The 14,437-nt window shown below is 51.8% G+C and overlaps 1 protein-coding gene across 1 annotated transcript in view; it reads left to right on the top strand.

Annotated features, from left to right (window-relative positions):
- The window catches only part of HYDIN (HYDIN axonemal central pair apparatus protein), a 152,317-nt gene that overhangs the window by 119,678 nt on the left and 18,202 nt on the right, over positions 1-14,437 (top strand). Inside the window, exons 49-64 of the mRNA XM_030457986.1 lie at positions 448-607; positions 709-881; positions 1,217-1,415; positions 2,320-2,419; positions 4,030-4,129; positions 4,572-4,740; positions 4,980-5,212; positions 5,519-5,639; positions 6,220-6,424; positions 6,790-7,025; positions 9,623-9,774; positions 10,734-10,926; positions 11,444-11,552; positions 12,437-12,691; positions 13,230-13,372; positions 13,671-13,889. Coding sequence (XP_030313846.1) covers positions 448-607; positions 709-881; positions 1,217-1,415; positions 2,320-2,419; positions 4,030-4,129; positions 4,572-4,740; positions 4,980-5,212; positions 5,519-5,639; positions 6,220-6,424; positions 6,790-7,025; positions 9,623-9,774; positions 10,734-10,926; positions 11,444-11,552; positions 12,437-12,691; positions 13,230-13,372; positions 13,671-13,889 — 2,767 coding nt within the window. The remainder of the gene's footprint in view (positions 1-447; positions 608-708; positions 882-1,216; positions 1,416-2,319; positions 2,420-4,029; positions 4,130-4,571; positions 4,741-4,979; positions 5,213-5,518; positions 5,640-6,219; positions 6,425-6,789; positions 7,026-9,622; positions 9,775-10,733; positions 10,927-11,443; positions 11,553-12,436; positions 12,692-13,229; positions 13,373-13,670; positions 13,890-14,437) is intronic.

Genomic DNA, 14,437 nt, shown 5'->3' with positions numbered 1-14,437 from the left:
TCTTAGGAATTAATCCTTTCTGTTTTCTTTCCTTGAGACTTGGAGCCAACCCATGACATACAAGGCAATCTCATTAGGTTTTTTGGAATAGATAAACTAAGCTATTTTAAAAACCTCTTTACAACAGCGATTTGTTATATTCCCTGTGGGAAAGGAAACTCAATAAAGAAGAATCCACCTGCCTGGTGTACTTTTATTTTTTCCAGGCACTTTTGATTTGTTATTTTGTATGATGCTCTTTATTTAAGCAGCCCGTGGGCTCTCATGTTTCCGGGATGACAAAATAACACAAGGATGGGGACACATGCCCTGGAGAGTGATCCTTTTTCTTAGCCTGCTTGGTATACCATGGTTTTAAAGTGCAGCATCCTGCTGCTGGGACTTCATCTGTGAGAAAGGCAGTGGTCCTAGGGTCTTCTCTGCAGCCTTTTCCTCTTTTGTGGACAGGTACAAGGGACTGGACTATCCCAGCAACTGTGAGAAGCTGAGCATTCTGAACATCTCCCCCATGGAAGCCAAGGTGCAGTTCTCCTTTGAGCATGACCATAAAGCAGACACCTTCATTTTGGACCCTCCCAACATGAGGCTGAAGCCCAAGGAGAAGCAGGTGGGAGAGAGGGAGGCAGGGAAGGCCCAGGTGGATGTGCCCAGGGTGTTCCTCCTGCTCACCCAACACTCCTGGGGGTCTCTCTGTGGGGATGGGTTTAGGAGCTGAGCATTTGGGCATACCCCACTTCAGCTGGCCTGCTGGAGGATAAACTCATCTGCTGCATCCAGGAGAACCCAGAGCCAGTGATCTTCCCCCTCTGCTGCCAAGGGGTGCAGGTGGAGCTGGGGGTGCAGCCCAAGCAGATGCACTTCAACAAGCTGCTTCTGCACAGGTCAGTCATCCCCAGCTGTCCCTCTTCCCAGCAATTCCCAGCCTCTTGCTGATCATTCCATGCTGGATTTGATCTCCCACAGCAGCCACGAGCTCTGCAGCCCCCAGCAGTGCTGGACAATGAGCATCCCAATGCATTTTGCATCTCATGTGCTGGTTCAGAGAGCACCTCACTTGCTCTTCCTTATCTTCCTCCTGTGGGTTACACTTTCAGCACTCCCTGGGACCCCTGGGTCCCCACTTCTGAAAGTGGTGGCAGAGGTAAAGCCTCTGACTCTGTTTTTTAGAGAGGCTCCAAGGGGTTGTGTGATGCTGAGTGTCCCCGTGTGTCTGCAGGATGGACAGCAAGACCCTGGTGCTGAGAAACAGCAACCCCCTGCCCATGGCCTGGAGACTCAGTGGGCTGGAAGACCTTGGTGAGGACTTCTCTGTGTCACAGGATGAGGGCATTGTTGGTCCCCACTCCGAGCTGGAAGTGCATCTGTATTTCAAGGCCACCAAGGCTCTCAACATCAAGAAGATGATCCGGCTAGAGGTGAGGGGGACTGTCCCCTCCCTGCCAAAGGGAGGATTTTAGGGATGGAGATGGTGCTTGAGGGGTACCCTGGGGAGAGGGCAGGAGGACTGAGCCTTCAGGAGATTCCTTTCTCTACCAGCATTGCCAGGGGCCAAGCCCTTGGCAGCAAGGGACTCAGGATGAAAGAGAGCATTTTGGAACCTAAATGATTACAAGGGTAGTGTTAGAGCTGGAGCTTCATGGGGCAAGGATGTAGTGGGGTCAGGAAGTGTAATGTGTCTGCCTGACAGACACAAGGGTGCTGTGACCCCAGCTTCTGCCTCAAGTGGGGTTCCCCAGAACACAGAGTTCATCCCTGAGCACCCACATCACCCCAGGTGATAAACCACTGGGTAAGGAGCCCGGGTCCTCAGCCCAGGTCCTGAGCCCCTACTGCAACCACCTCCCTGCTGGGCATGATCTGATGCTGCCATTGAGTTGTCCAGACCTTGGGATGCTCCCTGCACCCAGCCCAGAGTCCATCTGGGGCTCTTAATGTAGAGCAACAAATCCTTACCCTGGGATTTTGTTCCCTATGGTTTAGGGGGCTGCATTTCAGTGAGGGTGGTGGGTGATGGAAGGGTGTTTGTCATTGCCACCTGCCCTGGGACACTTCAAACTTCTTGTGAGTTGCTTTTACAGCATTTGACATTTTCATTTTGCTTCCCAGGGTACCCTAGGAGCCCCATTCCCTGCTGTAGGAGTGCAGAGTTGGGCTGATAGGGTTTCTTCTTAGGGCAAAGCCTCTGAGATGGAGAGGCTAGGAAAGCCTGAGGGTCCACAAATGCTTGCCAAGCAGGGGAGGCTGTGGTGGAAGCAGTCAGGAGAGACAAAAGAATTCAGGAGAATGGTCTGAACAGTGTTTGTTTTCTTGCTGCCTCAGGTTTCAGATGCAGAAAACATCCTGGGGATTGTTCAGGTGGAAAATATCCAGGTGCTGGCAGAAGCCTATGATATTGCTCTGAACATCAGTGTTTCTAAAGGTCAGTGGAGGCCCCTAAAACAAAACCAGCAGTGCACTGCTTGGCCTTGGCAAGGGGGCCACCAAAGGGCTTGGGACAGGACAGGGAGGGATGGGACAGGCTGGGGTGGGACCCCTCTTGAATCAGATGCAGCTTTTACTCACCTGGGCAGCTGTGGCTTGTGAGAAACCCCAAGATACTCTTTAGAAAATGCAGATCTTTGAAACAGCATATTGGTTCAACGTCCTGCTCTGAAGATCCATTTACTTCTGTAGTTTTAGTATTTACATTTCAGGTAGTTCACATGTAAACACTTCACATTCCTCACACATTCTCCCATCTAGCTGTCCATGGTTTGCACGTGGGGATAGAAGCAATTTCTTAGCCAAGCTGGTTCTGTTGGTACATTTGTGAAAGCTTGGTTTGCTCTCTATAAAATATACACCACGAAACGAGTGGGCAGGACACCAGTGAAGTGTTTTGATTATGAAAATGTGAATGAGCAAAAAATAGATATATTTCCCCAAAGCAGTAATGTAATCTATTGACATGCAGGTGTGTCAGGGGTACAAACCACAAGCATCCTGCAAGCTCTGAGGGGTGAAGCACTTTCAGGGCTCCCATCTCCCAATTTTGGAGTGTGCAGCTTGGTGAGCAGCTTCACCTGCAATGGGTTTGGGGGCTTTGAAGTGCCAGGGATGTGAAGAAGCAGCATGGCACACAGAGTTGTTGGGTCTGTGCTTGGAAGCAAGGAGGTGGAAACCACATTCCTTGGCTGCTAAACCCTGCAGGTGAAGCCGAAAAAGGCCAAGCAAAACTGTTTAGAGACAAAGTTTGAGTCTTTAAACAGCAAAGGTATTTATTTTCGGATCCGGGGAACCCCCAGCTCGTGCTGGACAAAGAGTTCCAAGGGTTAAGGGAAAGGGTTAGGATATTTATACAGTAAAAGGGTAGGTTACATCATCCTTACATACATATTCATAACAGGTGGAGTCTGGGCGGAGTTGTCTTTTTGGGGATGTGTTCAGGGGTCTTTGGGGGTCTTCAGATGAAGTAACGAAGTCTTCCTCAGGGTTGAACTTTTTACCTTTCTTGCTCTTGATGACTTCATCCCCTTGTTATAGAGGATAATTGGACCCTTGCAATAAAACTTCCCCTTATCTGCTAGTTCTGGCAGCCTCATCCTGCCTTTCGTGCCGGTGTTTACACTCCCCCAGTGCCCAGCTGTCTCAGTGGTGCCAGGACTTACACTTCTAATTATCTCCAAGACAGAAGTTAATCCCGTTAGGGTCTTGACATGTCTCATCTGCTTTTGGTCACTTCTTTCTTAGTTTATCCCTGAATTCTACTGGTTATGAACACAAATTCATTAACATATATTACAGGTTCTAATTCTACATAAAGTAAATTCACACAAACAGTTTGGCCTGATCCACTCTCTTCTTCACAGGTATCCTCCAAGTAAGGGAAAGACAGCAAAGTAGCTAAAGGCAACTTCCCAGAAGGGGAACTTACTGAGGAGGGTTTTGTGTTGCCTGAGGACTCTTTATGAGTACTTTGCCACATGGTGCAGGCTGCAGCAGCTCACAGATCCTCCCCGTTTCTTCCCTTGCTCTCTGGGTTTGCTGTAGGTACAGATGGCAGTGTGGATTTTGGGGTCGTGAAGGTCCTGGATGATGGGAAGCAAATGCTGACTCTGAAGAACAAAGGGAAGTATGAGATATCCTACAGGTGGGTCCAGCATCTGCCACCATCTGCCAGGGCCCTGCATTCTCCTGTCCCCATGCTGGCCACCTCATGGGCCAGGTGGATACAAAACCTGGGCTCTCTGATCTCAAAGGGATTTTGGTAGAGAATCCAGCCACATGCCAACAGTTCTTCCCAGCTCAGCAGGAACCAGAAAGAGAGATGCTGAAATTTAAAGCAGAGATTCATTTTCTTTGAGCTCATTTCTGTTTCTGAGACTTTCTGAAGGAGGGGATGAAACAATTGGGTGTCCAGGTTACCTTACAGCACTGATTCTCTGCCCTCTGTGCCAGGATCTGGCACTCCCCAAGCAGAGCTGGACTCCTTCCCTTTTATTTTTTTTATGGCCTTATGCAGAATCCGAGCTGTGCTGGTGGTTTGGGTGCTTTTAACTGCAGATCTCTTTGCTCCTTCCTTTTCTCCCCAGTTTCAAGCTGGAAAGCAGTGATCCCAGCATCCCTGACCTGGCCTCCCACTTCTCCATCCAGCCACCGGAGGGTATCCTGCCCGTCTCCGAGCGCCCTGTGCCAGTCCAGCTGCATTTCCACCCCAAGGTGGAGATGAATATCAAGAACAAAGCCATCCTGCACTGCCAGGTGAGCTGCCTGGGCCAGGCAGTGTCTGCAGGACATGCCTTGGGAGTGGCAGCAGGATCCCTGTCTCCTGGAAGAGGAGGTTTGAGCTGGGGAATCCTCTCTCATCCAGCTACAACAAAGTCTTTCAGAATGGAGCTGAAAATCTGGCTTTGGGGGAAGCATTTAAAGAGGGAGGAGGGTCAGGGGACAGAGGTAGAGGCTGCTTCTCCTGTATCCACCAAGCCCTCCTCTGGCTGCAGGTGATTGAGCCCAGTCTGTGTGAAGGAGGGGAGACCATTGCCATCATCCCCGTGAGGGTGACAGCCAGAGCTGTGTTCAGCAAGTACAGCATTTGCCCTGCCTCACTCAGCTTCAGTGCCATGATGTTTGGCACCAAGAAAACCTGCACCTTCTCACTGAAGAACAAAGGCATCATTGACTTTAAATTTGTCATCTACCAAGCAGACCAGGAGCCTGCACAGCAAAGCAAAAGGTGAGTGAGGGAAGACATGAACCCCCCCCTTCCTGCCTGAGGAGGCAGCAGAGCCTGGCTGGCAGGTCAGGCACCTGGGTTCTCGTCTGGCTGGGTCATTTTGGAGCAGAAAAATGCCTGAGTATCCCCAGGTGTAAGGCAGAGCTGCTCATACAGCTCATCTGTCCCAGAGCTCCAGCAATGGGTGGTGCAGGCAGCACCCCAGGAGCAGGAGGACTTCACTCCATGGGTAGGATGGGCAGTTTGGGCCTTGGGGAAAGGCAGGAGCAGCTCAGCATGATGGTTTCTTTTGCTTTCTCTTCTTAGTGCACATCAAGTTAAATCCAACCGTTCCCAGGAGAGTGAAAACTTGAGCAAAAGGACCCCCTCAGTCAAGCAGAGCAAGGTGACACTGGTTAAGGACACTGCCACAAATGTCACCCTGCAGGTAGGTGGCTCCTGCTTCCCAGCTCCTGCTGCAGGAGGTGTGGGAGAGGACACTGCCCGGGACATCACCAGAGGACAGGACATGGGCTGTGGGGTGGAGATCCATCACCTTCCAGCCACTCCAGGAGCTGCTCAGCCCCACTGCTCTGGCACAGACCTGGAGTTGTGGGGTCAGGAGAGGGGTGCAGGTCCTGTGCTTGGCAGCCACTAGCCCAAAAAGGTCTGTGATAGCCACAGATGTGAAGTTGTTGAAACTTCCAGTCCCTTTGTATGAGATGCTCTTGCTTTGCCTTCTTCTCAGCTCCCTCTCTCCTTTCCTGTAGCTTCTCACAGTTGTTTCTGCTCTCCTGTTTTCCCCCTGGAAGTTGAAGGATCCCAGCTACCAACTTCACCCTTTACATCCAAACTCTTTTCTCTGTGCCAACACCTCCTCCCAGCTTGTTCAGGTCATCCTGAGGCTGCCTCTGGGCCATGGCCTTGGACCTGGGGGCTTGGGCCCAGCTGGAGGTCAAGGAGTGACATGGGGATGCTCCAGACAGAGGGAAGGCTGCTGGACATCAACCTCTCCTTTCTTTCCACAGCCTCGTGTCACTGTAGGCATGTTCACAGTGTACCCTGGCTTTGGCTCCATCCCAGCTGGGGGCCAGCAGATGATCATGGTGGATTGCTGTGCAGAGCCACTGGGGGTCTGCAAGAAGAACCTGTCCATTGATATCAGTGACAGGGACCCCGAGGACAATCCCCTGGGCATCCCCTACAGCCTGTCTGCTGAGGCCTGCCTCCCAGGTAGGTCCTGTCCACAGATTCCCATGGGCAGACCTGCTGCTGATCAGCAGCTGGGACTTTCTGCTGGGACAGAGAGGCACCCTGACCCTAAAATCCCCCCTCAGAATCCTCACAAGTCCTCCTTTTCCATTCTGCCAGTGGGAAGGGGCTGGGAGGGTTGCATGGAAGGATAAAGGGAAAACAGTTCCTTTGAAGTCTGAGGGTGACAGAGCTCCAGCCTCACAGCCAGCTCCCCCACCCACCCCATTTTGCAGTGACCTGGGCAGAAAGGGTTTTTTGAGGCTCTTGAGAGGCCCACAGGCTCCTGACAAATCCCTCAGGAAGATTTCTCCATCCTTACCCCTTCCCTCTCATTTGCTTTGCAGCATTTGTGGTTGATGACATTGAGTCCATCTTTGAGGAGCATCGAATCTGCAGGAACAGCAACCTCTGCCAGATCCTGCAGATGGTACAAGACAAGGGTGTGTTCCTCACAGATGAGAACAAGTTCATCTTCACCAATGTCCTGGTGGGGCACCGGGCCACAGCTCGCTTCAAGATCTCCAATGTGGAAAAAATCCCCTGCAACGTGGTCCTCTCCATCAAACCCATCCCCAATAAGGTAGGATAAGGAGAGGCCGTGGTGAGGGTTGCTCTGGAGACACCTGAACCCTTCTGAATGTCTCTTGGAAGCAGGGAGCTTCTCTACTGGGCTGATGTGCCAGGGTTCAGAGCAGAGCATTCCCTCTTTTCCTTCTCTTTAAAGGCCAATCCTAGGTTATCATCTCTCATGGAGTTGTTTTGGTTGGAAAAAAAACCTTCAAGGTCATCAAGCCCAACCTTCTCCCCATCCAAAACCCACCACTAACCCATGGCCCTCAGCACCACATCTCCAGGGCTTTGAAATCCCTCCGGGGATGGGGACTCTCCCACTGCCCTGGGCAGCCTGGGCCAGAGCCCAACAACCCTTGTGGGTAAGAAATTGCTCCTCATGGTCAATCTAAAGCTCCCCTGGAAAAACTTGAGACCATTTCCTTTTTTTCTATCCCTTCTGACATGGGAGAAGAGATTGACCCCCTCCTGGCTCCAACCTCCTTCCAGGGAGTTGTAGAGAGTGAGAAGGTCTCCTCTCAGCCTCCTTCTCTCCAGGTATAACACCCCCAGATCCCTCAGCTGCTTCTGGTCAGATTTGTGCTCCAGACCCTTCTCCAGCTTCGTTGCTCTTCCCTGGACACACTCCATGTCCTTCTGGTCCTGAGAAGCCCAGAACTGACCCCAGGATTTGAGGTGCAGCCTCCCCAGTGCTGCATCCAGAGGGATGATCCCTACATTTGTCCTTCTGGCCACACAACTGCTGATTCAAGCCAGGAATCTGCTGGGTGTTTCCAGGTATTTCCAGGTAGTCTCCATCTCCCATCTATGGCTGCACAGTGCTCAAAGGAAACTTTTGAATTCCTGGGCTTTATGGCAGCTCCCTGTGCAAGTCAGCACCTTCTTGGAGATGGAAGGAGCCTGTCCAGGGAAGCAGGAAGGCAGAGACTCTGCTGGGGTCATTCCCGTGGTACATATGTGAATGAGACCATCCCAGTGAAGGGTGTTACAACGAGCACAAGGGTAGAGTCTTGCAGCTGGGAGAGAACAACCCCATGGACCTGGATAGGTTGGGGACTGAGCTGCTGGAGAGCAGCAAAGGGGAAAGGGCCCTGGGGGTGCTGGGGGATGGAAGGATGGATGCCCAGGAGCCAACAGTGTGTCCTGGTGGCCAAGAAGGCCAATGGCACCTGGGGGGCATTAGAAGAGGTTCTGCTCCCCCTCTGCTCTGCCCTGGTGAGGCCACATCTGGAATATTGTGTCCAGTTCTGGGCCCCTCAGTTCCAGAAGGAGAGGGAACTGCTGGAGAGAGTCCAGAGCAGAGGCACAGAGCTGCTGAAGGGAGTGGAACATCTCCTGGTGAGGAAAGGCTGAGGGAGCTGGGGCTCTGCAGCTTGGAGAGGAGGAGACTGAGGGGTGAGCTCAGTGATGTTGATAAATATGGAAAGGGTGAGTGCCAGGAGGATGGGGCCAGGCTCTGCTCAGGGATGTCCAGTGACAGGACAAGGGGCAGTGGGGACAAACTGGAGCACAGGAGGTTCCACAGAAACATCAGGAAAAACTTTTCTACTGTGAGGGTGAGGGAGCCCTGGCCCAGGCTGCCCAGGGGGGTTGTGGAGTCTCAAAGCCCCCCTGGAGGTGTCTGTGTGACTGCTGGAGGTGACCCTGCTCTGGCAGGGGGGTTGGACTCCAGGATCTTTCCAGGTCCCTTCCAACCCCTCACTTTCTGTGATTCTGTGAATTTCAGGGATAGGTTCTGGAAGGTCCCTGAATGGGATTTTTAAGTTACAAGGACAGTCAAGAAAGCAAAATGCTCCTTTGAGGGGAACCACAAGGGAGCCAGCTTGAGCATATGGCTGGAAGTGTCCTCTAGAGCCAAGTGGAACATCTCCACCTCACATCCAGCTGAGGACCTTGTCCCTTGGGTGACATCAACCCTCGGCCAGGGTTTGAGCCACCACCATTCAGCCTGTTTGCTGTCTGGGCACAGTCTGGGCTGGGGACTGCTCTCACAGGGCAACATGGAGAGCAGGCAGTGTGGTCTGTAGGGCAATGGAGCCACGGCCACCCTGTCTGGGGGAATGAGACCCTGGCAGTGTGGACACAAGATGAGCCAGGCCCCTTGCACCTGGCAGGGGAAGGCTGGGGACTCTTTCATGTCACCAATTCTCTGAAGCATGGTTTACATCACTCTGCTTCAACTGACCAACCAACTCGAGCACTGATCCTGTGAGGAAGGGCTGAGGGAGCTGGGGGTGTTGAGGCTGGAGAAGAGGAGGCTCAGGGGAGACCTCATCACTCTCTGCAACTCCCTGAAAGGAGGTTGGAGCCAGGGGGGGGTTGGGCTCTTTTCCCAGGCAACTCTCAGCAAGACAAGAGGGCAGGGTCTCAAGTTGTGCCAGGGGAGGTTTAGGTTGGAGATGAGAAAGAATTTCTTTCTGGAGAGGGTGATCAGGCATTGGAATGGGCTGCCCAGGGAAGTAGTGGATTCTCCGTGTCTGGAGAGATTTAAAAAGAGGGCAGGGGAGTTGGACTCCAGGATCTTTCCAGGTCCCTTCCAACCCCTCACTTGCTGTGATTTCTGTGATTTCTGCTCTCTCCTGACTCTGCTCTGGGGGTTCCTCCCAGCCCATCAGTCGCCTGAGCGAGGTTTTCGAGGTGGATCCCGTGAGGATGTGTGTTCCCAGCCACTCCCACGTCTTTGCTACTGTCATCTTCACTCCACCAGCAATGCAGAACTACCAGTGCACTTTTGAGGCTTCCCTTGATATCCAGGCAAGGTAACTCACCCTGGGAAATCCTGAGGAAGGGGCCCTTCCTGATAGCTGCTTCTCCTCTGGGAAGATGTGGATCTCCTTGTAACTTTTTCACTCTCTTGATAAGCCCAAGCAGAGAACTGCCCATCAGGTAACACAGGAAGCAGTAACTACAGGAGGTAGCAGAGAAGTAAAAATAAGTCATAGTTTAGCCTGTAGGAGTAACTATGAGGACAGTGGAGTTAGGAAGTTCATTGAACTGGAAAGAAATGGAGATGTGCAACAGCTGAGCTGAGGCTTTCCAAGGATAAAGGATTAGATGAGGTGATTTTCATGCCAGGAAGTCAGCATGCATTATTTCCTCCTTATTTATGGTAAAATGAGATGATCCCATGTGATTACCTGGAATATATTAAGATATTTTATGTTAAGGAGTGATTGGAGCCCTTGTAAAAGAGGAGCCCAGTTCCTGGGACCTGTGTGTGTGCTGGGCTCTGATCTGCTCTTCCCCACCCTTTAGTCACCAAATTGGGACAAGATAAATCAGCTTTTTCTGCCCTAATAAGCAAGGCCTGGTTTAGTGTCCTTGGAAATAATCTTTAGTGATGGGGTTATTTGTTTATTTCCTGCTCCCTTAGTGCTTGAGTTGTGTTTTCATGCTGTGCATCTGTCCCCTGTCACTGCAGGCAGTGCATTTGCCATGTCTCATCTGTTGCCTCCTTATTTACCTGCTCTATTGCAGGATTCAATGGAGTGAAATTATTTTTAACTGCTGTGCTTCAACCTCTGTCTCTTCAGAGCAGATTCCTCTTGGGAACAGCCCTGGGCTGAGTTGGGAGGAGAGGGGTGAGGAGGGGAGCAATGTCCTGGGGTACGGGAGCACGAGCCAAGGAAGATGCAGTTGGTGGCACTCACTGAGTTCCTTGGCAAGTGGGGAATGGGTTCCAGCAGCCAGAATGGTTCCTCCTCTGCCTCTCCTGCAGCTCTGCAGCCACTGGAGCACAAATCCTGACCTTTGAGATCAGTGGAGATGGGAACCTGCCTCAGGTGACAGTCCTGCGCCCTGTCCTTCGCAGTAAGAGAGGGAATCCCCTGCTCCTCTTCAAGAAGCTGTTGCTGGGGTATTCAGAAAAACTTCCTCTGGTCCTTCAGAATCCTGGAATCATACCTGTCCAGGTGAGGGCTTGCTTGGGGGATCCATCACCTGCTCTTGTCCCAGTGGAGGAAAGGTCCCAGTAAACGTGGTAGACTTGGGAAGTGGTCTCAGCAATTCTTCTGAAGGAAACAACTGGCTGCTGCTTTCCAGCAGAGATGTTCCTCTTGGAAATGTGATTTTCTGACCAGTCTGTCCTCTTCAGTTCAACACAACTCAAGAAAGTTTTTAGGGTGTTTTTCCCCTGTCTCTTCTCTCATGTTGTGGTTCTCATGTGGAAGGTGTGGTGTCCCACTTACACCAGGATCACATTTTACTTCGTTTTAATTAAGCTCAGTTGCAGTTTAATTACATTCTGCTCATTACTTTTAGTACTTCCTGTCGTGCTTGGTTAAATTTTAATCATAATACATTTTTTTTCTGTCTGATTTTACTTAAATCTTGTGCTGAGAGCTGTGTTTGAAGCAGGGAGGAGTGTGGGGTTCCCTTTGCAGGACCAGCAGCAGCACAGTGGTCATGCTCTCTCTTCCCTTTTCTCAGTTAATAATAGATCTGTTGGATGAAGGGGAAGTTTTCTTCTTGAAAGCCAGGCCCACCACACGCTGCATCTACCAAGCTGTGGGCAGGAAGAAGGACCCTGCTGGAGGAGGTAAATTCATTAACCAGGACGTGGGAAAATGTGTGCTCTGCTTTGGGCTTGGCCAAGCAGGAGCCAGATATTGGGTACTGTTTGTTTGGGGGTTTTTTGGGGGGGTTCCTGGGGCTCTCTGTACCCCTGGGTTTGCATGTAGACTCTGCAGGGTTTCCTCCTAGCAAATTTAAGAAGTTTTTCTCTTTTGGCCATGGTGGGTTGAGTTGGGGGGGAACTATCATCACCTGAAGGGATCATCTGAAGTCTTTGCTGCATGTGAGGAATTAACAGCCCAAAGGGAGGCAGCCCTTGAGGCCACAGCAGCCAAAAAAAGGTGGCAGTGAGTATGGCAGGAGGGAGAACTGGGTCTTTCCCTGAGCTCAAGGTGCTTGAGCAATGAAGTCAAAGCAAAATGCCAGGAGGTGTTTAGCCCTGTGCAAGCTATGGGGCTGTGCTGAAAGCCAAAGGGTTGCAGGCTGTGTTGATGGGCAGGGTCACATTTTGTGGTAAGGTGTTTTATGGTGTTAAAATCTCTTCAGCTGGTTCAGTCAGTGCCTTTTCAACAACAAGGAGTTAAATCCACTGCAGTGTCTCCTGTTTTGAAGTGGAGAGCAACACTTGTGCTCTTCCGGGTGTGTTCTCTGCCCCAGCAGCACAGGATAGGTGAGCTCTGAACTCTCTCTAGAGCAATACCAGAGATTTGGGTTGTGATCTGTGTCATTAATGAGTTAAATCTGCTGGTGTCAGTCTTGTGAGCAGTGGCAGAGGGTCTGGAACCACAGATGGGAGAACCTGTACTTAGTGGCAGCTGAGTTTCAACCTCTTCCTCCTCTTAGACCCCATGGAACTCTCTCCTCTCTGTAAAGCTGTATTTTTTGTCTCTGGCTTCCATTGCTGTGCAGGGAGGAAACCCCACACAGCTTCCCTGGTTCTGCACCACAAGGAACTGGCAGAGTTTGATGTGGTTTTCAAACCCACCCTGGCCCAACGTGTGGAAGGAAGGATCCGTTTGTCAGTGCTGGACAACCCCTATGATGAGACCAACATTCAGCTGGTGGGTGAAGGCTACAAGGATGACTTCACACTTGATAACATCCATGGACTCGTGGCAGACAGCAAGGAAGAGGACACTGAGGACAATCTGGAGGAAGATATAGGTGAGGCTAAGAGAGGAGACACTGCCAAGGTTGAAATAGAAATGGGAAAACAGACATTTCTGCTCACCCTATGCCAGGGCAGGTCTGGCCCCAACTTACCAGAGAGGTCCTGTTGCCTTTGCAGAGCAGCCACACTTGAGAACATGAGGGAAGATTGCAAGGGAAGGGTTAGAGATCCCAGCTTGCAGCTGAGGGTCTGTAAAAGAAGATCTGGCAGCCCATAGTGTGCTCTGAAGACCATGTATATGATCATCTATATGATCAGACAGATATGGTCATCTGGATCCTCTCTATAAGCAGGGCTGGGGAGCTGCTGATCTCTGAGCCACGAGTTTAGGGATGTGCCAGGGTTGTGCCTCTGGAAGGGGGAGGATGGAAAACTGCATCTCCAGGTGTCCAGTGCCCTTCCTTGCTCCAAGCCTTCCTCCCCCTGGAGATGCATTTTTCCATCCTCCCCCTTCCAGAGGTGTGTCTGGGCATTTGAGGGGGCAGATGGAGCTCACCACACACTGAGATCCCTTGTTCTTACTCTTGACAGCTGCCAGAGTGGATCACATCCAGTTTGGAGACTGCCACATCGGGACCCCCTACACAGTGACCTTCACCATCACCAATCACAGCAGGGAGGAGGCCATGAGGTTTCACTGGTTGGCAGAAGCCCCCTTTCACTTCTCCCCCCAGGTGAGCGGGGTCAGCTCTGTCTCTCTCTGCTGCCCAGCTGGTTCCAAGGTGTCACCACGTCCTGCTGAGAGCCCATCCCAGTGCCACATAGGAGGAGGAATCCCTGGCTTTGCTGGGCAGGGCTCTCAGTGCCACAGCAAAGGCTCTGTGTGATGGGTGGGGGTGTTTGTAGCTCTTTGTCAGACCTCAGATGAAGCTGCAGCTCCCTGGCATGGCTGCTCACCACACCAACCCCTTTCCTGTCCCTTCTGTCCTAGCCAGGCTTTCCAGTTGAGTCTTGGCTCTCTGGTTCTCCTAGGTGGGACACCTCCATGCTGGCTGTGCAAAGGACATCACAGTGACCTTGAAATCAGATGTTGCAGTTGCCTTCAAAAAGCACCCTGTGAAGTGTCAGGTGGCTTGGATCACCTTCACCCTGCCACCAGACCAGGTCACCAACTGGGACGACCGCCTGCACACTGTCACTTGGGTGGATGCCACCAAGGACCCAGCAGCCCTGTGGCCTGTCAAGAAGAAGGTAAGAAGCACAACAGCAAAAGCTGTCAGAGCTTCTACTGAAAGCACTGCTGATGGCAGCAGGACACCATCCCTGCTGGTTGTGCAGCTCCTGCTTCCCCCTGACATTTAATCTTAGAGTCACAGACTGGTTTGTGTTGGAAAGGACCTTAAAGCTCCTCCAGTCCCAACCCCCTGCATGGGCAGGGACACCTCCCACCAGCCCAGGGTGCTCCAAGCCCCATCCAACCTGGACTTGGACACTGCCAGGGATGGGGCAGCCACAGCTTCCTTGGGCAACCTGTTCCAGCATCTCCCCACCCTCAAATTAAAGAATTTCTTCCCCATGTCCAACCTCAATCTCCCCTTTCTCTCCAAGTTTTAACCCATTCCCCTTGTCCTCTCCCTACCCCCCCATGTCCAAAGCCCTCCCCCAGCTTTCTTGTAGCCCCTTCAGATATTGGAAGGTTGCTCTGAGCTCACCTGGGAGCCTCCTCTTCTCCAGGCTGAACAACCCAAATCCCTCAGCCTGGCTTCCCAGGGAGGTGCTCAGCCCTCTGAGCATTTCAG

This window comes from Calypte anna, chromosome 11 (assembly GCF_003957555.1).
Source record: "Calypte anna isolate BGI_N300 chromosome 11, bCalAnn1_v1.p, whole genome shotgun sequence".
NCBI lineage: Eukaryota > Metazoa > Chordata > Aves > Apodiformes > Trochilidae > Calypte > Calypte anna.
The sequence above is the reverse complement of the archived record's forward strand: the minus strand, read 5'-3'. Positions and strand labels throughout refer to the sequence as shown.